This window comes from Carassius carassius, chromosome 39, assembly GCF_963082965.1.
Source record: "Carassius carassius chromosome 39, fCarCar2.1, whole genome shotgun sequence".
In the NCBI taxonomy this organism is placed as follows: domain Eukaryota; kingdom Metazoa; phylum Chordata; class Actinopteri; order Cypriniformes; family Cyprinidae; genus Carassius; species Carassius carassius.
The window spans coordinates 3,345,616-3,373,494 of record NC_081793.1 but is presented as its reverse complement, the minus strand read 5'-3'; the positions used below and the strand labels follow the sequence as shown (position 1 = coordinate 3,373,494).

The 27,879-nt window shown below is 37.3% G+C and overlaps 1 protein-coding gene across 2 annotated transcripts; it reads right to left on the bottom strand.

The window, feature by feature from the left end:
• Positions 1-239: 239 nt before the first annotated feature.
• kansl1a (KAT8 regulatory NSL complex subunit 1a) lies at positions 240-27,878 on the bottom strand. Of its 2 annotated transcripts, none has more exons than XM_059530434.1 (14): positions 27,745-27,878; positions 23,074-24,489; positions 7,089-7,230; positions 6,820-6,962; positions 6,386-6,521; positions 6,121-6,292; positions 4,880-5,065; positions 4,626-4,793; positions 3,821-3,951; positions 3,300-3,418; positions 3,013-3,070; positions 2,795-2,907; positions 2,460-2,718; positions 240-1,498 (listed from the first exon to the last, which is right to left on the bottom strand). In XM_059530434.1, exons 2-14 carry the CDS (start codon positions 24,417-24,419, stop codon positions 1,346-1,348), a joined length of 3,126 nt encoding a protein of 1,041 aa, XP_059386417.1. In that variant the 5' UTR covers positions 24,420-24,489; positions 27,745-27,878; the 3' UTR covers positions 240-1,345. The 2 variants fall into 2 exon arrangements, with proteins under 2 accessions (XP_059386417.1, XP_059386418.1); XM_059530435.1 differs by having other exon boundaries at positions 6,386-6,518.
• Position 27,879: the final 1 nt, after the last annotated feature.

The window sequence follows — 27,879 nt, the reverse complement described above, 5'->3', positions numbered from 1 at the left end:
CAAGTCCTGCCATGTTCTTCATAGCTGAATATGCAAATTCTCTCACATGTCTGCACCAGGTGCATCAGTGACCACTGAAAGTCCATTTACCCTGCTGTCAGGAGTAGCACAAGCCCAAGAAGAGGCATCCGTTTTAACACTTGCTTCCAATGTAGAAGAGGTGTCCGATACATTACATTACAGAAGCAATATGGTTTGCTGTTGTTGATGTGATGAGTGATGAGACATACAATTATGAATGGAGTTTGATTTGTTTTAATGGTACTATTTACAAAGTTTTTCTTTTTTTTCTGCAAATGATTTAACATCTGAAACAGTCTGAATTACAATGAAACCTGTCTCAAACAGCTATGAAGCAAAAGTCACATCAAAGAAATAAAGACATTGTGATTGTATGAAAAAGAAAAGGACAGGGCCACAAAAATAATGTTGAGTTGCATAGCAAGTAGATTCTCGAAGGGGCGACAGAGCTGAATAAGAACACTAATATGGGGTCACACTGACAAAGTGAAGGAAAAACAGATGCCTTGTTAACACAAGTTTCCATACAACTGCATAACCTGAGAAGAGCAGGTGTGTGTGAAACATCTGGCTCCTTTAAGAAGGAATACAAAGTACAATCTCAACAGATGATGTAGAAAAAGCCTGGAACATGTAAGGGCCTAAGTGTGAGAGCTAAACTACTGTGCACTAAAGGCTTCGTTTGGCGGAGATTCCAATTTCTCCAGTAACGTGATACATGATGCCATGAACATCAGCATAGCAATAATCCATATGCTGGTGGTAATTAAAAAGAAACAGAGAAGGGAGGATCAAGGAAGAGAGCAAGATATTGACGCCCTGTGAAGTGCTTTTTAACTGAGAAGATCTCTGCTTGGTACGTAACCATCAACCAAGAATAATGCAGACAATTACTTTTGTCATGTTTTGGTTTGTCACTTCACAACACAAGCATACATATATAAGTCAGCAGAGAGGCACCCTTTGGTCAAGCCCTCTTATGTCTGCTACACAGTGCACTACATAGTGTTCACCTGACAGGTTAGAATACCACACTAAGTCCCAATGATACATTTAGCTGACTATGAAAACATCTGGAAACAACTTTCATACATCTTGTTTACATTTTTCTTTTGAGAAAAGAGTTTTAGAAGACAGGTTTAGCTTTCTATGTTCGGTAATATTCACTAAAAACTGTGAAAATAACTGGCTGATGTTTGAATATCAAACAACAGAAGTCCCGACAGAATCTTTTTTTTTTTTTTTTGGATTAGTATGAGTTTTTTCTCAATTAATGCCATAGGAGGTGTGGTTTTAAGGTCGTTCCTGTTAGTTAATCAGTTCATCACGGTGAGGAAGCGTCACTCTCTGACTCCGCCCTGCAGTGGGCGTCGACTCTGAGGTCTGCAGGAAAGCTCAGTTGATTCGTGTCCGTCTCGGGCTCCACTATCGGATCCTCAGACAAAGGAAAACTCCTGGGCTCCCAGGGCTGGACCATCTGTCAGGAAAACATACAGGATATTAAGAATAGCATTTGTATTAAAAGAAATCAGATGTACATATTTTGCCCATTCATTTTCTCCATAGGCATTTAAAAAACAAAACACAAGAACTTCGGTTTTGAACTCAAACTAACAACAAAACAATTCATTTTAAATATACATATAACAAAATATACTACTGTTCAGCGTTTTTAGGGTCAGTAAATTGATCACAAGTGACAGTAAAGACATTGTTATAATAAAATGAAATTTCAAATAAAAGCTTTCTTTTGAACTTTGAGAATCCTGAATAAACGATCAGTTAAGAAAATATTACTCAGCACAAACGGTCTTCAACATCGAAAATAATAGCTTTTATTAATAATTCAGCATCGATCAATATTAGAATGATTTCTGAAAGATCATGTGACACTGAAGACGAGTGTTGATGTGCTGAATAAATTACATAAAAAAAAACGTTATTTTGAATTGTCATAAGATTACAGTTTTTACTATATTTTTGAAGAGACTCTTCAAAACCGACCCCAAACTTTTGACTAAATGGCAGTGTATTTGTATGTATATAAATTTATGTTGTGTGAGAACAATTTAATTTTATAAAAACAATGTTTTCAAATAATGCTAAATTACAATCGTCTTTCACACTGGTCCTGTAAGGCCATAAAATAAAATATTATATTTAAATACTTGTATCTTTGTATTAAGTTGACAGTGCATTTTTCATACCCACTATTAATTGTTAGCTGAAGGTAAAAATATTCAGTTAATAGAATAAGCTGCAACAGTGCCAATGAGATGAACTCGACAAAGATAAACCCTTTTCCCAAAATACTGCAGCTGGCAATATAAGGGTTTGCACTACATAACAGCTCTTTAGAAAGCAGAATGTAAAATAAAACGGTGGAGAAAATGAACAGGATGATGATCATGAAAATGGCAGGAGAACACGTGTGTTACCGTCTCCTCAAAGGTGCAGTCTGAAGTGGAGCCGCACGTGTCTTCGCTGTACAGCAGTCTGTATGCGTCTCTGGTGTGAGGTGTGTGTGCGTCACGGGAGCACGGTGTGTCGGGGCTCGGTGGGCTCAGGGGTGACGGCACAGGCCCATAGTCCTGGAGGAGGTGGAAGTGACATGCGTCTGGGGATGAGGGCTGAGGCGTTGAAGGATTCGTTCCCACTATCGATGGTGTCGTTCGCCCGTCCAGGGATTTATAGGACCTGAGGAACGACATGGTTAACAATAAACTCACAAAACAGAAAAAACTTGTCTGGTAAGATCAGGTAGGGTAGGTACCTGCTGCCTCTCCTCTTGCCAGGTGCGAGAGCCGTCCATCGCCAGCGAGAGCGCTCCTGATCCTCTAACGGCTGGTGGAGTTTAGTGAACGTGGCATCTGATAGGTCCTCCACCTACACGGATGAATCATTAGTACACATCACTATTAAGGATCGACAAGAGGATGAATTGGAATATATGAGAAATGAGTGGAGGAAAAAAATAGAATGCTGTTATACCGGAATGTTATTGTCTTCTTCTGCCAGTGGTTTGGCTAAAATGTCCACTTCCCTCCATCTGAACAGAGCAGATATATTTAAAATGGAACAGTTTATTAAACCTTTAGACAAAATTAAAAAAAAATCTAAGTTGGCATGTGTTTTTTGTTTAGTATTATAGAATTTTATGGACCATATAGTCTGATATAGTGAGAATATGGAGCTCATTCTCAAGAAGGAAAAACAGCTGTTTTATTTAGAGGCCCAAACGGACTTAGACTGGACTGGGTTTAGACTTGGAGACACACCTCGGTGTGAGAATTTCCTTGTACTGAAGTTTCTCTACTCTGGCGGTGGCAGCCACTGACATGGGAATGACGATGTTGTTGATATCAAACGGACTCTCGCCTCTTCTTCTCCGGATGGGCTGTATAAAACAACGAAAATACCAGTCATGAATGAAAAGTGAACTCATGAGCTATTAAAAAAGCGACAGCAAAAAATTAAAAATACAAAAAAGCCTATTCTGACGTTGAAATCTGTTTAAAGTTTAACAATCAATATCAGACCATATTATGATTCCTGTTCTTCCGTCCATAAATGTATGCCCTGTTCATTAAGACCGTAAATTCTATTTAAAAAAATATATACATATTTTGGTGTATCTTTGCCATTATTAGACATTAAACTTGCAAGTGGATAGAAAGCAAAATGGGAAAGGACTGTGAGAAGCTGAGATTAAAACTCAAGCGCCTCAAAGTTTAACTGTGCCACATGTGAGAGCTCTTGGCTTAGATCAAACCTATTGGAAGGAAAATGATGAACATACCACGCTGTTTCCCAGAGGAGTGCTGCTCTCAACGGAGAACGAGAGCTGTCTGGTCAGGGGACTGGTGTTGGAGGAGTGAAGGCTGGACAGAGAAGGACACGGACTGCCTACATCCATCACCACTTTTAGTGCTATATGAGAAGAGGGGGAAAAATGGGAAAAATATGTATAAGACTCCCATTTCATTTCAAAACATTGTGTTGGTCTCACTGAGCTGTTCGGATCCAGGGTCAAAATTAACTTTTCCATTAAGACACCATATTTTCTCCCTGGAATTTGATTTCAAGGGGGATTCTTTACATTTGTAAGAACAATTTTTATGGATTACATAATTAATAATGCTTATTTTAATGAATAGGAACTCATTACAGGATAGGGAGGCAATATTATGAAAAAATATATATATTATTGTTGATTATTGCCCTTGATACTGTAACAGCGATTATTAATGCTAATTAACAGATTACACAAGAATAATGATTTGATTGTCCATTCATGCACTCAAAAGATACATCTGTGAATGGTTATTATGCTCAGCAATGCATAAAAAGAAATCATTGGTGCAATGTCTGCAGATCTGCACACTTAGTCATTTTCACATTTGACTTTAACCACAATGGTCTGAAATGTTTTAGTTTAATTGTGCAGGGACATTATTTGCCCACATATCTTGAATGTATATGCCCCATTAATTTCCAACCCTGGGTGCTCCCCATTCAACTGGAGTGACATTTTAGGGTTGCATGTTGTATTTTATGCTGCTGTCAGTAATTAACCAAAAGCATTCATTAGGAAGGGCACTCACAGTCTGCTCTGTCCAGTGAACGCTCTCTGACCCTCTTCCTGCTGTGACTCCGGTCCAGCACACGATCCGGCCGGCAGGGTGCGAGTGTGTCTGCTTTCGGGACACATGAGACGTTGTCCACCTGTTGACTGTGCAGCCTCTCCAACCTGCTCTTGTGACGGGCCAATCCTGACAAAGAGAAAGAATTAAAAATGAATGAATTCAGTCACTTTGTCTCAGTCAGTGGCTGTGAGTATCAATGTGTGTGTACTTACGGACTGCAGCCGCATGAGGGTTTGATAGTCTGAATTTGTGTTTGGAGAGGAAGGAGGATGATGATGATTGTGTGATGGAGAGCTTGTGTTTGAGAGACATCTTCTTGACTGGTTTGATCCGGTCAAACGGACGAGTCTGCCAATGAGACTTCAAAACCTTCTTCAACTGTAAGCTGAGAGCCACATCTGAGAGAGCGACCAGAGAAGGAAAGAGAAAATCTTTTAGGACGAATCATTACAATTTTGGAAATGTTAACAAATCTAGGACTGGGACAACGAATCAATGAAACTGATAATCTGCGACTTTCTTTTTAATCTGCAAATTTATATATATATATATAATATATATAAATGGGGCTGGGCAATATGGCAAAAAATCAGTCAACATGATGATTAACATAATACATTTAATATCTTTATTTATTTCAAATACAAAGGCCATTAATTGTGGCTTTAAACTACTCTTTAGAATCAGAACGTTACAAACACTTCACACTTTTCTAGTCATTTTTCCTTACCAAAATAATGCATTGATATTTCTTTTTCAAATCATGAAACAGGTTTGTGATTACGTGTATCTTCAGCACAGTTTAGAGTGCAGGCTGCAGTATTAATAACATACAATACATTTTTTGTTTCTTAGAAACACACATTTGACAGAAGCTCATGTAAATATATATTTATCGGTATAGTAACTACTTCATTTTTAAATGGTGACATTTAGTACCAGTTTTATTAAAATGAACCATTGGTCTTACATAGCAGCATACATTTAGATCGTGATATCCACAGTTAAAACCTATATGGCATGGTAAAAATGTATCTATATGGTTTCAAATATTTAAAGCAATTAACGCAGGTGTGGAGCTATCACACCTTGGAGCTTTAAACATTGTATCAAAAATTTATGGAACTCTTGTTAATTTATGGAGGAATATTATACCTTGATAATTATTTTATTGCTCAGCCATATATATAGATATATGAAATTCTATATAAAATGTTTTAGGAACATACATATACACACTTTTTAAAAATCACCTGATATAGTAAAACCATTATATATATATATATATATATATATATATATATATATATATATATATATATATATATATATATATATATATATATATATATATATATATATATATACATATCACACTGTATATTTGTAACAAAATCTATTGTGAAAATAGTTGTTAGCTCTAATTGTATCTGATGGTGTATGTGCGTCTCACCCGACTGCATGGACAGAACGGGGTGGATGCTGCGGTCCTGATGTGCGACTCTCTCCAGCAGAGGGCGATCAAATGGTAAGTCTGGTTTGGAGAGGGGAGGAGCACCGCCACACATGACACATGAGCCGTTGACCTCACACACACATGAAGGAGAAGACGACACTCTCTGAACCTGATAAAAGAAGGAAACACACTTTAGATACACTTCAAAATCAGCAAAAAATGCGCTCCTGGAATACTGATACATTCATACTAATAAACGCACCTTGCCATTGAGATTGTGAACAGTGTTCGGGTGGACAAGACGTCGTCTCCTGCAGGTCAGCAGTGGGCGTGTTCGTGCAGACGTACAGCTACTGTCCAGATTTGATGGGCATGTGTCGGACATTTCTGCCATGCTACTGAAATAAGAAAACAATGGATTATATAAATCCATGAGGATACAAGACCCCACTGCATTCAACCTAAGTTCATTTTGCAATAATGGGCGGTTGACTGTGTTGTATACTTTACTAATAAAGTTTGGTAATGTTAATATAACATTATTGGTCCCCACTTTATATTCAGCTATTATGAACTTACATCAAAAAACATATATACATAGTACATAGTAGATACCGACACTTAATTTAAACTGGGTCCAGTTATTCTAATGTTTGTAACTTATTTATGCCGACACAATATTCGATTTTTCCAAACCTAATGGAGATGTCATTCTCGGATGTGTCTGTCAATCGAGACTGGGATTCTGTGAAATTCTGGGATGTTGTTGAGGTTAAGACATTCTCATTAGTCTCAGTTCTCTGACAGGAAGAGGCGGAGTCTCCCAGCTCAACAGGACCCTGCAGAGAGCATGCAAAAAAAAACTTTATATACAGCCAAATAATACCAGATTCTGAACTGTGCTGAACCTGGATGCAGTTTTTGTCTTAAAACACAAACACAGTAGATATCGCGGCTCTGCTGACCTTGCTGGCGCGGAGCTGGCGGTAGATGTCGACCTGCTGTCGGATGCGGTACTCCAGGTCTGATATCTGAGCCTGAAGCCATGTCCAGTGACTGATGATTGTGGCTCTTTCTCTGGCAAAGCGCCCCTCTGCTCTTCTCCATCTGAGAGAGAAAAGAGAACAATCCAGTTAAACATGTTTTAATCAAGTTAGACATTTAGTTGTCCATTTACTTCAAGTAAAAACTGCCTGTGACGACAGTAAAAATAAACAGGAAACCCTCAGGATTTTTCTCTCAGACTTTTCCAGCCCTGATGGTCCAGATTACAAAAGAAGTCAGTCATCTTGACTGTAATAAGAAGAGTTTATCACATAGAGGGCACTGTTAAACATTCAGTACAGAAACTCATTTTTACACATCACTTACAGACTCCACATTATGAATCAATTCAGTTAAATACAGTCAGTAGTCTTAATATAACAGTCTCACAAAATAAGCTTGATTTGAAACTTCCTTTTTAACTTCCTTTGAGAAGGCAGGAAAGGGAAAGTATATCTAGGAGGTTGTCGATATGATCAAAACATGAATATGAATTATTTTGTCAGAACACATAAGCACAATATACCATAGTTGTTTTTGCTGGAATAAGGTTGTTACAATGCCAAAATCTTAGACAACATTGAGATTTCACAATTTCACATTCCACACAATACTAGCCTAACTGATAAGAGTAAAAAAAGACACAAAAGTAGTCAATAATAAAATAAATAATTACAAGCAATAGAACAAATATACAAGTGTAATGAATCGACTATCAAGCAGAAGTTATATAATTATTAAATGCAAAATTAAACATCGCCTAGTCTTCACTGTATGACAATCATTCTTATTCAAGCTACAAGTACAAGATGTTTAGTCAAGCGCTATAACTGCTTTTCTCTGTCTTTTGTTGTATGATTAACATTTTATTTCTAATTAACAAAAACGTTTGCAGTGCACGGTGTATTTTTGTGTGGTGGGCTGGTGTTGTGACTACAAACGTGAAACTGGTTGTCCGTACTGGTTTATCAGATAAACACCCTCCAGTAGTGTGAGCGGTAGCTACACCCTACACAAAAGCACACCACCATCTCATGGCAAAGTTCCTCTCAGTACATTCCCACAGCGTCGTGCCTCAGAATACACACAGAGCACGCCCTCACACACAGCCACTCACGTTTGCCCACGTGGATCCCGGCAACTGTCTGTGACAAGATAAACGGGGGGGATTTACATGTGCACCGCGGAGCCCTAAGAACCTCCATCACACATGGGATATTCAATATTATTACATTGCTCACTGACTGGAATACTTTGTTCTGACTGGTAATTAAGGTTGCAAAATTCCGGGAATTTTCAAGACTGGAAACTTTCCATGGGAATTAATGGGAATAAACTAAAAAAAAAACAATTAAATTGCAGGAACTGGAGACTTAAATGCAGTTGGAAAAAAAAATCTCGCAGCATAATCTTGGTTAAAACAACCTGATTTAATGCAATTTCAGTTAAATTTTTTACCATACACATTGCTCAATCACAGGCGCACACTGTTTAAGCTTTACTGTTTTTAAACTTCCTTGTGCTGTGTGTAATATACTTTACAACTAAATTAGGCTTTACCACTGTAAAAACAAATACACTGACTGAACAAACCAGACTGGAACAAACATTCAGCTGAGATAATAATAAAACGGAAGTCTAAAAATGACCCCCCACCCCCGACACACACACTCGGCCCATTCACCTGGGGCGTCGGCGTCAACGCCTCTCGTTACTTTGAATGGAGTGACATCAACTTTTCAAGGGCCAACACAGGCGTCCTCCAATCAGATTACCTTATTATGCAAATACCCTAGCTCAGACACTAGCCAATCACGTCCATGCAACACCAGAAAACGATTGTGATTGGCTGTTGTCACTATGATGGTCGCGTTAGCACCTAGATTCAGAAATGCGTGTGAATGGGCCGTAGAGAAGCATTCTTCTGCAGTTTCTCTGAAGACACACTTGCTACATTTGAGCCCAAATAGAACATCTAAGTTTTGATATTTTAAATATATTTGATACATGGGATCCAAGTTTAACTATTAAATACAAAATGTTTATACAGTAGCTAGCTAGCCAGTAAAATCAAGATATGACAAATATAAGTGAGGCAATATTTCATTGACAATTTATGAGGTATAAACTAGCTCAAACATTGCATATCTTTTGCTCATCAAGCCTTCATTTATTTGATCAAAACTACAAAACAAAATAGTTATATTGCGCAGCATTACTGGTATTATAATTTCAAATAATGTTTTTCTGTTTTAATAAAATGTTATGTTTTTTTTCTGGGATACAAAACTGAATTTTGCACATCATTACTCCAGTCTTCAGTGTCACATGATTCTTCAGAAATCATTCTAATATGCTTATTTATGATCTTATATTTTGGAAACAGTTGTGCTGTTTTTTTTTTTGGAAACAGTTGTGCTGTCTTTTTTTCTTTTCTTTGAAGAATAAAGAATTGAGAAAAGAAAAGCGTTTACTTAAAATATAAATCCTTTTTTAATACACTACCATTCAAAAAATTTGGGGTCAGTATTTTTTCTCTTTTTCTGAAACAAATTAATACTTTTATTCAACAAGGATGTGTTAAATTAATAAAAAGACTTATATTTGTTAGAAAATATTTCTATTTTGAATGTACACTGTTCACTCATCAATCATTAATAAATCCTGAACAAAAAAACATCACAGACTTCCCCCAAAAACTAAAAAATTAGTTTGCATGCATGTGAGCCTATGATCAAACAAAATGTTTATATGTTGGTATATGATAGTTTTATAAATTTCCCCAAATTTTCATAAATTCCATAAACTTCCTGTAAATTGCCATAAATTCCTGGTAAATTTCAAATTTGGAATATTTCTAAAATTCCCCAGATGCAGTTCCCATGTAAAGTTTCCGGAAAATTTCCGCCCCTTTGCAACCCTACTGGTGGTAATACATTAATTTGAACTCTAATCAACTTTTATTTTTGCCTAGTTAATTATTCAACAAGTAGTTGTATAATGGGATATGGTACAGTAAGAGGGTCACATTTATTTTGTGATAAAGGTTGATTAACTGTATATTATCACTTGCATGTAGTGTAAGGTCAAGAGCCTAGAGAGCGTGCCACTGGATCATGCTCCAAATTATTCATGCTAGCTTACTGCAGCCTATTTAAGCCACATTCACGCTAGATTTTGAGCTCGCAAAAATTTAAAGAACACTGCAATGGTTGTGATATGACAGCAAGCTCTTCAGCAACATAAAGAATAAATCCAAAAATCCAACACTGACTGCAAACCAGCACATTGTGATTTATCATTCTTCTTTTGTTCACCCATCTTCACATGACACAAATTCACAGGTCAGAGTTCAAACTTAAACTACAAAACGCAGTGAAATGCGAGCTTGCGTTTGTGAATGTGTATGAATGGAAGTCAAATGAGAACGATGTGTTGTGTGACCATGGACAGACCCTTTATCAGCGACTATATTCTCTATGTAACAATGTTTAAGGGATAATTCGACCAAAAATTTAAACAACTCTCAAGTTGTTCCAAACGCTGGTAAAAAACACGGTTGACGGTAGCCACTGAATTCCAGTATTTTTTTTTATAATATGAAAGTCAATGGCTACAGCCAACTGTTATCAACATTCTTCAAAATATCTTCTTTTGTGTTCAACAGATGAAAGTAATTCATACAGATTTGAGGGTGTGTAAATGATAACAGAATTTAGATTTTTGGGTGAACTATCCCTTTAATTGTTTTCATTTGTCCATGTACTCTTCCATACGTGCACGTGTACGTTTGGATGAAGGGAAGAACGACAACAAAAGAGTCGCCCACCCTTACTGTGCCTGCTGTGAAGTGAATCATCTCCTAATTGTGTTCCATAAATCACATTGGGCTGATGGAGGGAGTACAAAGACAGAGTCGTTTAGCATAAATGCTCTGCTGCCTTTGTTCTTGGCTTTCAGACTGTGAGACTGGAAGAACCAAAACACAGATAAATACCAGCCGACTGACACGCTGGCTTAACAAACGGTTTTATATGGAGCCCTGCCTATTATTCTCTACTCATATAGATTAAGAGTTAAACTGTAGTTTTTTTTTTTACAAGCAAACTGGCCGATTCCGATAACGATTTCCATTTTTTTAATATATATATTTAAGCAACAAACAAAAAAGAAGGAAAGTGTGCATAAACAAGATGTTTATTTGGTATTTAATAGGCCAAACTGGCTTTTGGCTATTAAAAACAATAACCGTAACCATCTGAAATTAACAGCAGTAACTGCACAGTACTAAGCCTACATTCAATACAAACTTAGATTAGTGCTGGGCGGTTTGACCAAAAATGTATAAACCGGTTTTTGTTCAAAATTATACCGGTTTTCCGGTTTATGACGTTTTTTTTCCCCCATGCATAATCAGGTGTACATTGCATTTTCTGCTGGTTGATATTCCAAGACGTGCTTGCGGGTAAGGTGCCGGAGCAAATTGCTCGTATTGCTGCCTTTGGCGACAATTTTAGCCCGACAGCACTTGCATAAAATGGATATTATATATGCATAATCTGCCTGCAGTGCATATGCAGTCCGCAGCACGGACTCATTGTGCTTTCACACAGGACGCGTTTGCAGTCCGCTACTGCTCCGTGTCTGTTTAGTCCACAAACACAACATTTGTTCTTTGTTTTGATTTCATATCATGTATAAAAAAAAAATAAAAAATAAAAAAAAAATATATATATATTAGTGTTGTCAAAAGACCCGGTACTTCGGTACCAAGTCGGTACAAAAAAAATGAAAATGTGACGGTACCAGGTTTCTTTAAGTACCGGTAGTACCGAGGTCCCGTTCAAGCCCGGTTCTTGATATGATTTCCGCGAAGCAGAAGACGCAGACGGAATTACAAAATCCAGTAATGAAAATGAAACTTACGTTTTAATATGGACAGTCAAAGAATTTGTCAAAGTTAGCATAAATTAATCAAATCAAATCTCCATATGGACCAGTATTTAAACGTTTAGCCGCAAAAGTTGGTTGAAATCTGAATCCTGCATGTTCTGCGTGTCTCTGTGTGAATGGCAGAGACGTGCGGGTTTGTTTACTACATAGCAACCCTCTAAATTGCGAGTACACCACTCGCATATGCTACTAAATCTTCCTTTTAGCGACTAAATTATTTCTAATATTAGCCAATGGCTAATAAATTCTCATATTTTACACGCCATTGTGTGAGTTGGAGTCTAAGTATAAGTTTAGCTCAGATATATGTTCACTCGCCGAACACTCTCTGACTGAGCGATTTAAAGTTTCACTCTCAGTCAGGCGATCTGTGTGATTCAGTTCATCTCAATGGATGCACAGAGCACCTGTGTTTAATGTACCTCTAGTGTGAAGGCGCACAGATCGCTGTCGCTTTCTCTCACACACACAGAGACCGAGAGAGAGAATTGACGCACTACATTTAAACTATTCTTGGTTGTATTTTCCTGTCAAAATAGTGGCATATCTATGGAAATCTCCAGCTTTTAAGAATAGCTGGGTTTTCCGATAACGTAAATGTGTGGAGTTAATGCGCAAATGGCAATCTCATTGGCTGGCGCTCACCTATTATCGTTCGTTTTGATTTCAGCAAATCAGTTCGAGCGAATGCACAAAACCTGATTAATATTCATGAATCCAGCAGCTAATTAATCCTTAGTAATCTTTAGTGTGTTTATATAGTTCTTCTTATTATAATTGGTATCAATATTACAACCCGAATTCCGGAAAAGTTGGGACGTTTTTTTAATTTTAATAAAATGAAAACTAAAGGAATTTCAAATCACATGAGCCAATATTTTATTCACAATAGAACATAGATAACATAGCAAATGTTTAAACTGAGAAAGTTTACACTTTTATCCACTTAATTAGCTCATTTAAAATTTAATGCCTGCTACAGGTCTCAAAAAAGTTGGCACGGGGGCAACAAATGGCTAAAAAAGCAAGCAGTTTTGAAAAGATTCAGCTGGGAGAACATCTAGTGATTAATTAAGTTAAATGATATCAGGTCTGTAACATGATTAGCTATAAAAGTTTTGTCTTAGAGAAGCAGAGTCTCTCAGAAGTAAAGATGGGCAGAGGCTCTCCAATCTGTGAAAGACTGCATAAAAAATTGTGGAAAACTTTAAAAACAATGTTCCTCAACGTCAAATTGCAAAGGCTTTGCAAATCTCATCATCTACAGTGCATAACATCATCAAAAGATTCAGAGAAACTGGAGAAAACTCTGTGCGTAAGGGACAAGGCCGGAGACCTTTATTGGATGCCCGTGGTCTTCGGGCTCTCAGACGACACTGCATCACTCATCGGCATGATTGTGTCAATGACATTACTAAATGGGCCCAGGAATACTTTCAGAAACCACTGTCGGTAAACACAATCCGCCGTGCCATCAGCAGATGCCAACTAAAGCTCTATCATGCAAAAAGGAAGCCATATGTGAACATGGTCCAGAAGCGCCGTCGTGTCCTGTGGGCCAAGGCTCATTTAAAATGGACTATTTCAAAGTGGAATAGTGTTTTATGGTCAGACGAGTCCAAATTTGACATTCTTGTTGGAAATCACGGACGCCGTGTCCTCCGGGCTAAAGAGGAGGGAGACCTTCCAGCATGTTATCAGCGTTCAGTTCAAAAGCCAGCATCTCTGATGGTATGGGGGTGCATAAGTGCATACGGTATGGGCAGCTTGCATGTTTTGGAAGGCTCTGTGAATGCTGAAAGGTATATAAAGGTTTTAGAGCAACATATGCTTCCCTCCAAACAACGTCTATTTCAGGGAAGGCCTTGTTTATTTCAGCAGGACAATGAAAAACCACATACTGCAGCTATAACAACAGCATGGCTTCGTCGTAGAAGAGTCCGGGTGCTAACCTGGCCTGCCTGCAGTCCAGATCTTTCACCTATAGAGAACATTTGGCGCATCATTAAACGAAAAATACGTCAAAGACGACCACAAACTCTTCAGCAGCTGGAAATCTATATAAGGCAAGAATGGGACCAAATTCCAACAGCAAAACTCCAGCAACTCATAGCCTCAATGCCCAGACGTCTTCAAACTGTTTTGAAAAGAAAAGGAGATGCTACACCATGGTAAACATGCCCCGTCCCAACTATTTTGAGACCTGTAGCAGAAATCAAAATTGAAATGAGCTCTTTGTGCATAAAATTGTAAACTTTCTCAGTTTAAACATTTGCTACGTTATCTATGTTCTATTGTGAATAAAATATTGGCTCATGTGATTTGAAATTCCTTTAGTTTTCATTTTATTAAAATTTAAAAAACGTCCCAACTTTTCCGGAATTCGGGTTGTATCTTATCAGTATTCTTGTTAGTTTTTCTCACCTCCTTTTTTTTTTTTTTTTACAGAATCACTGAATGAAAAAAAAAGCACCACCACCATTCCAGTTAAAATGTTTAGTTAAATTGACTAATATGCATTTAAACATGGTTATCAAGTTTACTTCTAATTACTAAAGTTCTAATTATATATCAGTCTGGCGAGTAAACTAAAATATTTAATGGCCAGTGGCGATTCAATTGCAGAGGTGTCCGTAGAGGGTTGCATAGACTGAAGCGCGTGACATTTGCAGTGATTTCAGCATCTGTCATCTCAATGAGGACATAAATACATAAACAACATCACCAGAACTGTTCTGAGTCACTTCACAAGCATTTTACCGTTTCATTTGAGTAAAACCAGCGTCAGTTTAAGGGTATTCACGGCAACCCGTCAAAATAAGTTAATTTTTTCAAGAAGGCATTGTGCTAGAAATATTACTATTATTTAGTAGAATGTATGTGATACTGCTACTACTGTTGAAAAAATTAATCAAACTTTTTAAAGAAATAAATCACACAATATTTCTTCCATGTTTTAATTTTAATAGCAAATCCTTTATTTACCAAAAAATAGAATGTGTTCAAATTTCATTAATTAAAACACAAATAAAATTTGGGCGAAACTTTTTTACAGTTTTTTGTATAATTGTATTACTTGTAAAAAAAACTTTAATCACAATTTTAAATAAGTATAAAGAATGGCATTGGTTTTATTTTTAGTGGTAAAAAGTTTTTTTTTTTTTTTAGCATATTGTGTTTTGCTTTGGTACCGAAATTGGTACAGAGAACCGTGGATTTTCACTGGTATCGGTACTGAATACTGAAATTTTGGTACCGTGACAACACTAATATATATAGTTATATATAGCTAACGTTACATAGCCTATTACATTAATTCAATATAACGTTTGATCACTTGTGACAGCGGTGAGTGGAAGTGGTAAAAATGAGGTTATAACGTTTGTTCCTTATTACACGTATTAAATTCCTTAATAAAATGCACCCTATTGATATAAATTTAGAGTGAATTGAGTTTGCGAAAACATGGGTGGAGTGTTTTTAGTCATTGTGATTCATTGACTATTACCTGTCTATATTTTATAATACTACTGTATTATATACTTAAACTTGTTAGTGTATAAAAGTAACATGCTGTAACATTCTGTAGGTGGAGGATTAGTGGTGCCACTGGACTGTTCTGTGATGGAGCATCAGTGAGGATGCAGGTCAGGAGTGCAGAGGGGACCATTCTTTTTTTGAAAGCTGCATTTTCATTCTTTATTTTTCTTAGTGCTGCCTTTGCATTGTTTGATAGTTTTTTCTTGTCTCTTTAATTTTTTTAATAGACCCAGGTAACTGGCTGATGGTTCACTGGAATGCTGACTGACTTGCTGCTGGTTGACTCGGCAGTGTCACCTGTCCCTGTCTCTCCTCTCTAGCCATGTCCTCTATTTCTTCACTGTCACTTTCCCTTCTCTGAGTGTCCTCATTCTTTTTTTCATCAACCTTTGAAACTGACAGAGGCAGAATACATGGTATTGCTAATTTTAAATATTGAATATATCACATCACTTCAAAAAGAGAAATATTACTTCAACTAGTACGAGTTTGTACTAATTATATATGTATCACCTGAAATAATATAGCTGTAATCAGCAGCCATTTCTTGTATGCTTACAGGTCTAGGGGTGCATCGTGAATCAGGGCCCTCTTCTTTCTGACCACAGGACGATGTACAAAGATTGTGGGAATAGCATCTGGTCTCAGCCTACTCTTGAATTTTTTGGTCATGACAAATTGGTTTGCCTCAAAATGTGCCTGCAGAGTGACTTGAGTTTAGTTTCCACACACAACTTTTTTTTGTCTACCCACATATACGGTACATATCACATGGTGGTTAAATGCACAGTTATAGGTAACACTGATGACTCCCTGCAATGTCTCACCATGAGTCTCAGCTCCCTGGGTTTTGCAAGGCTTTGCTTGTTCCTTATTTCTAGTAAATCATTTTCAATGTAAAAAAGTGCAAATAAATTTAAGTATAATTACCTAACAATTTTTTTGTTGTTGTAATTTTTATTTATATTTAGATTGCTCCTGCTGACTTGAGCCAACCATTATATTCTCCTCTCCATGTCGGCGGGGAAGCCATACATTCGCACACCTTCCTCTGACCGAGTGGAGCATCCCCATGCAGCACAGTAAACCATGGGTGGAGACTATGCAAGGACAACATGTAAGAAAGGACACATACAAAATGCTTGGCATGCTATTACATTTATTAGAAATGTTTTCATGAATTGCTGTAAATAGTTAATTGCATTTATTTGAATAAAAATACAAAGTAATCTCAAAATATATAATTACAATTTAAAATAACTGTTTTCTATTTTAAAATGTAATATACTCCTGTGATGCCAAGCTGAATTTTCAGCATCATTACTTTTGAATGGCAGTGTGCATGTTTATATACGAGTATGCTTAAGTTGTTTTATATTGTGTACATAAGTATTGTAAGAATTATACTAGATATAATAGATATATTATTTATAATACTTAATTATATTACTATATGTAATTGTAAGAATTATAAACAGTAAGCTTCATTTTACATTTCTTTAACATGCTAATTACTGCTGCTAACAGTTAATTGACCCATAGTGCGGTGCGATCTTAAAATCACCTGTCACCAGCCTGTCTCTGTACTACCTGAAAGTCATCAATATGACATAAGTGAACATGAGATCAGTGAAAAAAGAACAATATGTAACATAAAAAGGCAACAGCAACCCGTGTTTATACAACTTAACGTTAGCCTGAAATAAGTTTTTAAAATAACGGTAATTGAACACTAATCCTCAAAAATTACCTGATTTGATATTTAAAAAACAACATTGCTGTAACTACATACTCATGCTACATACATATGTCGGTGTGTTTCTATAAATATATAAAATAAATGCATTTATTGACTCCTTATTACCAGAAATGGCAGTTCTGTCACTCTACTCTATCAGTTTGAATGGCCGCCAACGCACTTCCTGGAACTATTTGAAGTGGACACGAATCACGTGACAACCAAACATTTCGAACTTCCGTTGTCGCAACTCTCTCTCTATATGGCTTAGAAGTGCTTAGAAGTGCAACATTGTAAAGAGTCCGTCTGAAACAGTGTCGCGCGCCCTGGTATGGCGGTATATTCAAAATTAACATCGTAACGAAAATATACACCGGTTTTCGGTATGAACCGGTTTACCGCCCAGCACTAACTTAGATGGTAAAAACTTCAGCATTTAGTTTTTGTTTTTGAATTGGGTTGAAACTACATAGAACTGGCCTTAAATTTAAAGATTAACTGTAACCATGCGAAATTAAAGGCAATAACTGCATAGTTCTACAATCCAAACAACACAATCAACACACATTCAATAAGATGTTTCTTAATCAGCATTCACTATTTTAGTTTTCAAATTTAAAACAAGGTCTTTACCAGAGACTAAATAAAAGTATGCATTATAAATATTATTCCAAAATGTTAAAATCAAATAATGTTGGTGCGAATAAAACAAAGATGCAAAGTGTTTCATTCATCCAATTAAAAAGAAATTAAAATTAAGGTAATGCTTCACATCTATATTTTTTTTACTTGAGCCAATGAAAAATAAATAACTATTGTCTCAAGTAAAAAAATATAGATGTGAATCATTACCCTAAATTTTTTTTAATTAATTGGATGAATGAAACACTTTTCTGGTGTGCTACAGCAGGTGATTTTAAAATCTAATTCAGTTGATATAATTTTAAGGTAAAATCGGCTGCCCATGTCCCGTGCACGAAATTGGCCGAAAAAAAAAAAGACCAAAAACCATCCGATTGCCGATCTCGTATTTTAAGCAAAAAACGTCCGGTTCCGATTTACGGCCGGTCAACCAGTGCATCCCTACTAGTAAATGTTCTTGTTGTCTACTGCCTCCATAAAGCCTTTGCCTTTCAATAAGACTTGAACAAACTACAGACTCCTCATTGGGTGCTCGTCTTGCAAGTGATTCCAATATTAGCATTAGCAAATAACACAATTCTAGAACAGAGCTGGGTGTGTGATTAATCAAATTCTAACTGATATCATGATATGGCTTAGTGTAATGCATGTGTCAAAGTGAAGCGCAGAACTGTGTTCGTTTTCACATGAGCAGCTCATTATCTGCCAGTGTTTGCTCATTATCGTCTCAGTGTGGCTCAGTCTTCACATCTGCTCTGACTGAGTTTGGGTTGCTTTAATGTAAATCTTCCCAAATTTGTAATGAAAACCACTTATCAAGAAGCTTTGCTGGTTTAACATTTGAAAAATAAATTAAGCTATGAATGTGAGTGATTGTAATATTAGAAAATTAATTTTACAGTTGTATTTTTTATTTTACAGTGAAATCTTTTTTATTTTACTAATCATAATGATTGTTATTGTATTTTAATAATATTATTATTTGTATTATGACTTAAATGTAAAAAAAAATAAAATTTGGGTGGGTATTTTTCTGTATTTTGGGGATTTTTTGTAAATGTAAATATATGTTTATAGAACAAGGGGGAAATACATGAATCGGAATGGATCCAAAGAAATATGATGCATGTGTTTTCTATGTGGGTCGAAAGCACAGCTGTAACTCTTGAGTCATGACGCACAAACACGAGAGCAAGAATGGAACAGATGGATGGAGAGAAAGGAAAAGAGGATTAATAGAGAGGTATGCAAGGTGGTTAGGCTTGGCAGAGATATGCAGAGGAATTGTGGGGGAAAGATGGTGAAAAAGGGGTGGAGGACTGCAAGACGAAAAGAAAGAAAACATCTGAGTGAGTGAGAGAGGAAAAAAGGTTACGTAACACGAGTGGGCTCGGCTCAGACAGTGAGAATGGGAGGAGGAAGAACATAAGAGGACAATGGTGAAGAAAGACTGCTTAATGGGAGAAAGAAAGATGTGACAGAGGAGGGGAAAAAAGAATAGAAAATCTGGAAAGTCCTGACAACATGACAAGCGTTTAAGATGATTTCCAAACTTCTAGTGGCACTCATACCCAAATACATCAGCTTCTGTCAAAGGCCAACAGCAGATTTGGGGATGTTATGAATGACCAAATTAGTTTTATACATATATTTATAATCTGGCTCATATTTCTCACTCAAACACAAACAAATAAACTGATACTTGTCTTTATCAGATCAAAAAAGGCACTTCCTGATTAGCTCGTCGTTTTCACACATACACGTGTGAATCTCTCGACAAGAGTATTTTGGGGTAACTTTTCACAACAGTTTATACGCTCTATAGAAACTGCCATTGCAAACCTGTATGACTTTCTTCTGTGGAACACACACAAAGATATTCTGAAGAAGTTTTTATGACCACTGACTTTCTCTGTATAGACAAAAAAGACATTTCTCAAAATTATTTATTTTATGTTCCACTGAAGAAAGTAAGTCATACAGGTTTGGAGTTCCATGTGGGTGAGAAAATAATTACCAAACTTTCATTTTAGGGTGAACTACCCCTGTATATCTCAAAGAGGTAACAAAGAGGTAAGGAGATTCCATTAGTTAATGTACTAACATGGACGAACCATGAACATTACATTTAATACAGTATTAATATATATACATGCTCGTAAAAGGAAAATTGTAAGACACTTTTTGAGCACAGACCATTAAAACCCCCATCTCTGTAAAGCACTCCAACAGTCACTCTCGGTGGATTTGACTCGTGTTTAATTGCAGTAAAGGTAAATCTTCTATTTGCATAGCAGCTGTGTTCCATTAAAAGCGTCCAATAATGAGTGAGGGTGTTTGGGATCAATGTCCTGGGATGCACAGAGTTTAAATTCATCAAGATTTAACTACAGTCAGAGGTCAACAAGTAGCAGTTCCTCATGCTCTAATTTCCCAACCATCACAGCGTGATGTCATAAACATGTGCTGAGAAACATCAGTCAGAGAGCGCTGCAAAGGACAAAACTGGGCTGAAAAGACACTTATTTAAAGCAGGATCATCACCAGCGTTCAGCCAGCATGCACCAACCCTGAATGAATTCAAGCATGTGATAGTGTGGTTTAAAAAAACAGAGCGCTCGAATTTGACATCCAAAATCTGCATTCACAGATGCCTGATCATTTAGGTCAAGGGTGCAAAGCCAAGTCAGCAAATTGCTAAATGGCTCCTTTTAAAACAGCTTCCACTAATAAATTAACCTAAAAAAAACTAATTCCAGCAACTAGCAACTTTTGCATGAATATTAAAATTTAAAAATGTAACCTAATCTAAACGCCAAAGCAAAATGATTCGAGCACCAGACTGCTTTCATATATAATGAACACAAGGAGTCTGAAATGCATGTGCTTCTGTTAGGCAGAGCTCACGATGTTTAAACTATTATCCCCCCCTCTGTATTCGCACAAAAAAAAAATTAATAAATAAGGAAGTTGGAACAAAAATGATGCATGAAAGTAAAACTGCTTTGTTATCCATCACCCATGGTTTACTTCTTTCTTACTTTAATATTAACCAAAACATCAGGGCTCTCAGTTTCACCCTCTCTATTTTCACCTCAAATGAATCAGACTCTCCCTAAGGGGCAAAACAGGAAATTTAACCTTGCTGAAGTTTTTAAATAAGACCACAGTCGAGGAGGACAGCTGAAATGACTTTAAACTAGACTGCATTATGACAACAAGATCTATGATCTTACTGTACAAACAAGGTCGGACTGGAAATTAACAATGACTCTCTACAAGGTTCAGGGCAGGAACACACAGGGCTACAGTCACAAACATGCCCCCACACTCCCTTGGGGCTCGTGTGAACAGCACACATAATGAGTCTGCTACACCACAGTAATGCTGTGCGACGGTTTGATGAGACTTAATCAGAAAGTGCATCCAAAATCAAACACTCATGCGCTATTCAATGCCATTTTGCACTGTGTGTTGAGCAGTGAAAACTCCAAAAAAGAAAAAGTGTACTTTGCATGATGCAACCAAAAACACTTCCGACTTATAAAATTCACATATTAGCCTGTCAGGGCTCCAAACAAATAAATCGAGTAAGGAGCCATTGGCTCTATTAAGAAAAAACTTAGGTGCCAAATAATTTTTTTTAGGTGCCACAGATTAAATGTGCTTTATTTTATTATTATTTTTTACATTTTAACATTTCAATCATACTGTCATGGATCTTTTCTTGACTTTATCAGCATTTTAATCCATTTTGTAGATGACCTGGGAACTAAGGTTAAAAAGCCATATAATTAATAATTATAAACGAGAATTGTTAATGATACTGGCAATATCCACCAAGCTGACAACTTTACTTGCTGTAGTTTGTTAAAGTTATAACAGACTAACAAGCGTCGAAATAGACACTGCTTTTCTGCACCTTCACGTCAACGTTATTTCAATCTCTCTCGCGCTGCACAACTGAGCTGTGTTTATCAGGTGTGCGTCAGAGATGAGGACTGTTTGAAACTCTTTTCTTTCCACTCAAACTTTTATGTGCATCGTCTCAGTTTAATACATGATCATAGCAAATGATGTGATCCCAAAACAATCAGGAAAAAAGGCATTACATGCAATTTTCTTTTTAATTTATAACGTAAATAGATATGTATAGTCACCAGTGGCAACCTCAGCAAAAACTTTAAGAATTATTGGACACTAAAGCAACCGTTTTAGTCACAGTTTAGAGCCCTGAGCGTAGAGAACATGCATCGTTAATAAGGTTCCAAAAGGTTGTCTTACGCTAATGAAATAGAAGAACAATTCTGGGTTCCCCAAAAAAATCTTGCAGTGACCAGGAACCACAGACGCTGATAAAGAACCTGTATTTTTAAGAGTGTAGTGTATAGTACGTAAAGAGACATGACTAAAGGCTCCGCTCCAAAGACAATCCCAGAAAGAAAGTTGATGTGGGCTCAGTGAAAAATTCAGGATGATGGACAATGGAAGAAAAATCTACATTACAAAACCAATTTATTACTCACTTAAAACAATTAGTAAAATGGTTCATTCAGTATTTTACCCACAATATTTGCGTGCACTATGCAATTATGCTTATAAAAGTGAAACACAATTAGCAAGATGTCAATATTCTCCTATGCACTTCATATGAAACTGTTTGATGCTATACTGTTTCATATTGATTACTTATGAGGTTCCATTTGAGTTGTAGGAGAGATTTTCTGTGTAAACATGCACGACACATGCATTTCGTGCATAAGTGTTACAAAAATAGGGGGCACATATTAAAGTTGTTCAACTCAACTGATCTATTCTTCTGTATTGTGATGCATATCCAAAGGGAATGAATTATCGGGAAAAAAAATCTCACTTCTTGGAGTTTGAATGGGCCAAATTACTGAAAAAATAAAGCATACATTGCCAGAGAGAAGTCTAGCATTTTCATTAAACAATCATTAACAATTAGATCTTTAACATCATCATGCACTTCATTTCATGTCTTTAAAATTAGACTCTTTATGAAAACTTACAGTTTAACATGACGCTGGTCAACATCCGCTCTGGTAAGCTCCTCCTCCTCGATGTCACTCTCTCCTCCCGAACTGCTTTCGGTGGCGTCCGAGTCAAACTGAGCCTCCGTCGCTCGCAAATGCGTGGTGCCACTGAGATGCAGTTGATCCAACTCCGAAGCCACTCTACCACCCTTCAAAAACCGATTCAGGTTAGGTGCATGGGTGCCCACAGAAGCACGAGACCCTTTCCACGCCCCTGGATCCACCCAGCGGCTAGATGTCGGGGTCAGAGTGCGGTCCAGAAAACCAGAGAGTTGATGTTTGAAATGCCGTTGCACCTGCTTGGCCTGCACCACCTGCAGCCGCTTGCGAAGACGCAGCAGGCGGCCTTCGATGTCCGTCTGCCTGTGTTGGCTCTGCTGAGCCCGATCCCAGAGCAGAGCCTCCAGGTCGGGAGTCGAAAGGGATGAGTCATCCTGGACTGGGGAAGAGCTAAGGGATGAGGGACTTTCAAAGACATTGTGATGGTTTGTTTCAACAATCATTCCACCAACGGGACTCTCCAGTTCTGCTTTAACCTCTGCGCTTTCAGACAAAGCCGTGAGCTCCCTATGTGATGACACACCTTGAACGCTTGGTGTCGAATTCTGTTGTGGCTTCACATCACCATTCTGTCCATTGGTTGCGAAGGTATCGACAGATTTCGAGGACACAGATAACAACGCTTCTTCATTGGTGGAAGGCTGGTTGCTGTCTCCATTCACTGTGGCCACGCTGCCTTTCTCAGCCACGGCCGCACTAGGTACAGCCATTTTCTTGGAGAATCCATTCACAGGCACCATGGTACTTCCAGCTCCGTTACCGTTGACCAGGCTCTTCAGTTGACCTCCAGTCAGCTCGAGTGTGTGGTGCTTGCGCAGCAGGAAGTCACCGCCTGCAGCAGCGCTTGGGAATATGGAGCTGCTCAGCAGGCCGTGGCTCTTCAGCACTGACTGCTTGATGAGGACACCTTGCAGCTTCAGCGACTCCTTGACTTTGGTGGACGAGGGCAATGGTTTGACATCAGAGCACAAGTACGGTGCCAGCTTGCCCAGAGACGGGGCTTTAGACAGGGGGTCCTGCTCCTGACCCTTGACGCTGTGGTAAAGGGCGAAGCTCTGTCCGTCGTCTGCGCTGATGTGACACTTGCCGTTGGTGTGGTTACCGGCAGAGTCCGAGACCGAGTCGGAGATGAGGATGTTGCTGGCGTTGCTGTTGTTCTCAGTGCTGCCGGGGGACAGGGTGGATGAGGGAGAGGCAAGTTTGAAGCGGATGTGGCGGGCTTCAGCTGGGGCGTCAGTCAGAGCGGGCGCCATCGCAGCCATACAGGGCCAAGGAATGGACACGGCAGCATGCACTTCCAAACCTTCACTCCAGCCCACCTACACAGCCTGGCTACAAAGGAAAAGAAAAGATTTAGGAGACGGCAAATATACACAATATTTTGAAGGTGAAAATAAATAACAAGAGTTTTCAATAATCTCCAATAATAACCTGCTGGAGATACAAGCCATTTAAACTAGTGCACATAATTTCTAAGATTTTCACTCACACAGACAATCAGTTTGCAAGCCACTGCACTTCTGTAATCTTCATATTTTTGACTAAAGGGTGGGGCTTATTTATTCATTTATCCACATGAATTGTGTAAGATCATTATGACTAGGAGTTTTCTTATCTTAAATGTTATTTTTTTATTTTTTTTTTACAAGACCCAGAGTTTTAGCAAACCTTATTTTGTGGCTCAAAATTTGGAAAATAAGTAAAATGCCTTAACCATAACGGCAATCTCTTTATGATATTGCTTCTCCAAAATTCAAGCCAGCAGCCATACAACAAGATTTTTTTTTCCTAACCTATTTATTAAACTTTAACAATAAGTTGCTGGTGAGACACGCTATTGAGTCCACAGTATGATGATGATGAAAATATGCATTGCACTTGTGTAACCTGAAACAGGATATTCAATGAGCGGGTCTTTTTTATTCATTACTCCACATGGATTGTCTAAGGAGTGTTCTAATCTTAGTTTTTTTTTTTTTACAACATCCCATATTGAGCTTCACATTTTTGAAGCATTCATGAGTGAAATACCTGAAACACAACTGCAATCTCTGCCTGATCCTCCTCCAAAAATCATGCCAGCAGGCCTCCAATAAGATTTGTTTTTGAGGGGGAATATTGTTTTGGAAGGGAAACTCTTTGGAACAACAAATCATTCACAATGAGACCAGGAACGTATATAAAATAAATAAATAGGTCAACAGCGGTGCCATACTGACTCTTATTTTAGTCTCAATACACTGGATAAATAAAACTCAACACAGATAAGAAGATAACTACTGATAACAGAGTGAGTGGACACAAACAGGAATCTACGTTATCAGTATTTCTTGGATATGAACATATTCTGCCACAATGCTCTTCACCTCAATGTAAAAAAAGGGAATGAGAACTCATTGACCTGAGCGGGGTCCATTACCATAGTCGTTATTATGGAAAGACCTACTCTATTCAAGCTTATGTAAGAGCAAGCCTTCTCAATTTCCCCTCCTCCTCTGACCTCAGGAGACCATCTGTGTCAACGGAATTAGGGATATGCCTTTAGGCCTCAACAGATAAGAGACTATCTCTTCATAAGTACATGTAAACGTTACAAATACTCATATCTCGACTCCAACAAACAAAGCTGTAGAGTATTTCACGACTAACAAAATATGTCACTGCAATTTTACTGGAAGTATGAAGACACAGACAGAAGATATTTTACTGATGACACATTGCTTGCCAGAAGTTTTGCATGAAATGTACACTCAATAACTAACTCAATAAATTAACATTAAGGTAGCTTTTATTTGTCACAGTACTACCAATGGTGATATATGATATTTGTTTATTAACTGCAGCAAATTTACACAAAAGAGGTTGTTTTAATTTCTTTGTGAAACGCCTTGTGAAAACACTTTATAAAGTAAATATTTTATTAATCAGGTTATTATTAGTATTTTTTATGCAATAGAAAAATATAACATATACACTTTATAAAGTAAATATTTTATTAATCAGGTTATTATTAGTATTTTTTATGCAATAGAAGAACAACAAATACAATTACAAAGACAAAGTAAGAACAAAAGACAATGAGGGTTACAAACAATACTCCAAAAGCAAACTATGTTAGAACTTACACCATGAAAGAGTCTTACATGCAATAGTAAGTCAATCCTGAAAATAAAAAAGTAGGGAGTTTTCTTTTAAAATGTACACTTATGAATTTAAAATTTAGCAAGATAAAGCAATAAATTAATAAATGTACAGTGAGAATGGTCTAAATTCAAAGAATAATCAAAAAACAACATTTTTGGGGGGTTATACAAAAGTTTGGATATAAATATTTTTTAACAAAATTGGAAAAATCAATCCAGAAGACTTTACAGTAAGTATAGTCCTAAATGTATTCCTTGTATTCTTCATACAAGGCAAAAGGAGCAATTGGGTGAAATACTATTGTTAAATTTAGCAAGTTTATAATTTATCGGATAACAATTATGGATATGGATATATGGATTTTAATAGAGACTTATCAGGTTATTATTATCGTTAACTCGGTCAACTGGATGACTTGGAAGCGGGTGGTCACGTGATGAAATCATGGGGCGACTCGCTCCATCCACAATATAACCGCTTTTTTGTGCTATGTTATAGAACATATATGTTCTATAATTTAAACTAGCAACAAAATTATATAATATTTAATCTGAAACAAACAAAACTTCTCATAGAGTTATCGGGTTTGAAAAATACGTAAAATTAGTAACGTTAAACATGACAAATCCGGTTAAGGGTTAACAAAGAAGCATAAAGAGCGCTGGTCATGTCAAGTAAAATCAAATAATCGCGCGTTTTCTCAGCATTACAGCCAAAAACGAGAACTTAATACAGGAAATACCGGTATAATACACGCTTCGGATCAATAATAAGTATTATGTTAACGTTAAAATCGTTTAAAAAATCTCACACACCAATGCCTAGCTAACGTTACTTACAACAATAACACGCTTGTGCAATTTTCCGCGTTCACATGCATATATGAGTGTTAAACAGACCACATTCATACCACTTCCTGAAGCGTTTCACTTCAGACTCGAAAGCTAGACGTAGAAGCCCAAAAAAAACATCTTATAGCGTTTTAATGCATTGCTGCTGAATGTCTCGTAAGCTTCATACAGTAAATGCGAGCATTACAAATGTTTAGCATGCTCTCAAACGGCCTTGCTTACGCTATGAAAGTCATTTTAACTACCACTTTGAAACAGAACCGGTTTGAAACTGATAAGGTAGCAATTTAGAGACTAAACGAGGCTGCTAGTAGTAGATCAAAACATGCTGAAGATATATACATACGTCCGTAATAGCTAAAATGGGGAGGGAAGTAACCTACGTTAATAAATAAGCGCGCGTGAGTTTATTGCATGAGAAAGTACATTACTAGATAGTAATACCCCCATTAAGAAAATTACACATTGAAATTATTGTAAATACAACCATTTCTGGTAATACAAGTTAAAACTGGAAGCTCAGATTACGTTTATGTAACATAAGTGCTGCTGCTCGAGATCGTCCACTAACAAAGAAAAAGGAGGAACCTACCACGTGACGAGCGCGCGATCCGAGGGAATGTCGGATACTATTCCACCGACTTTTGGCTTCAATCGCACAATAATGTCACCAAAGCACGAAATAAGCCGTTTGGTAAAGCAACCCCGCCGTCTCTGCCATATCCGC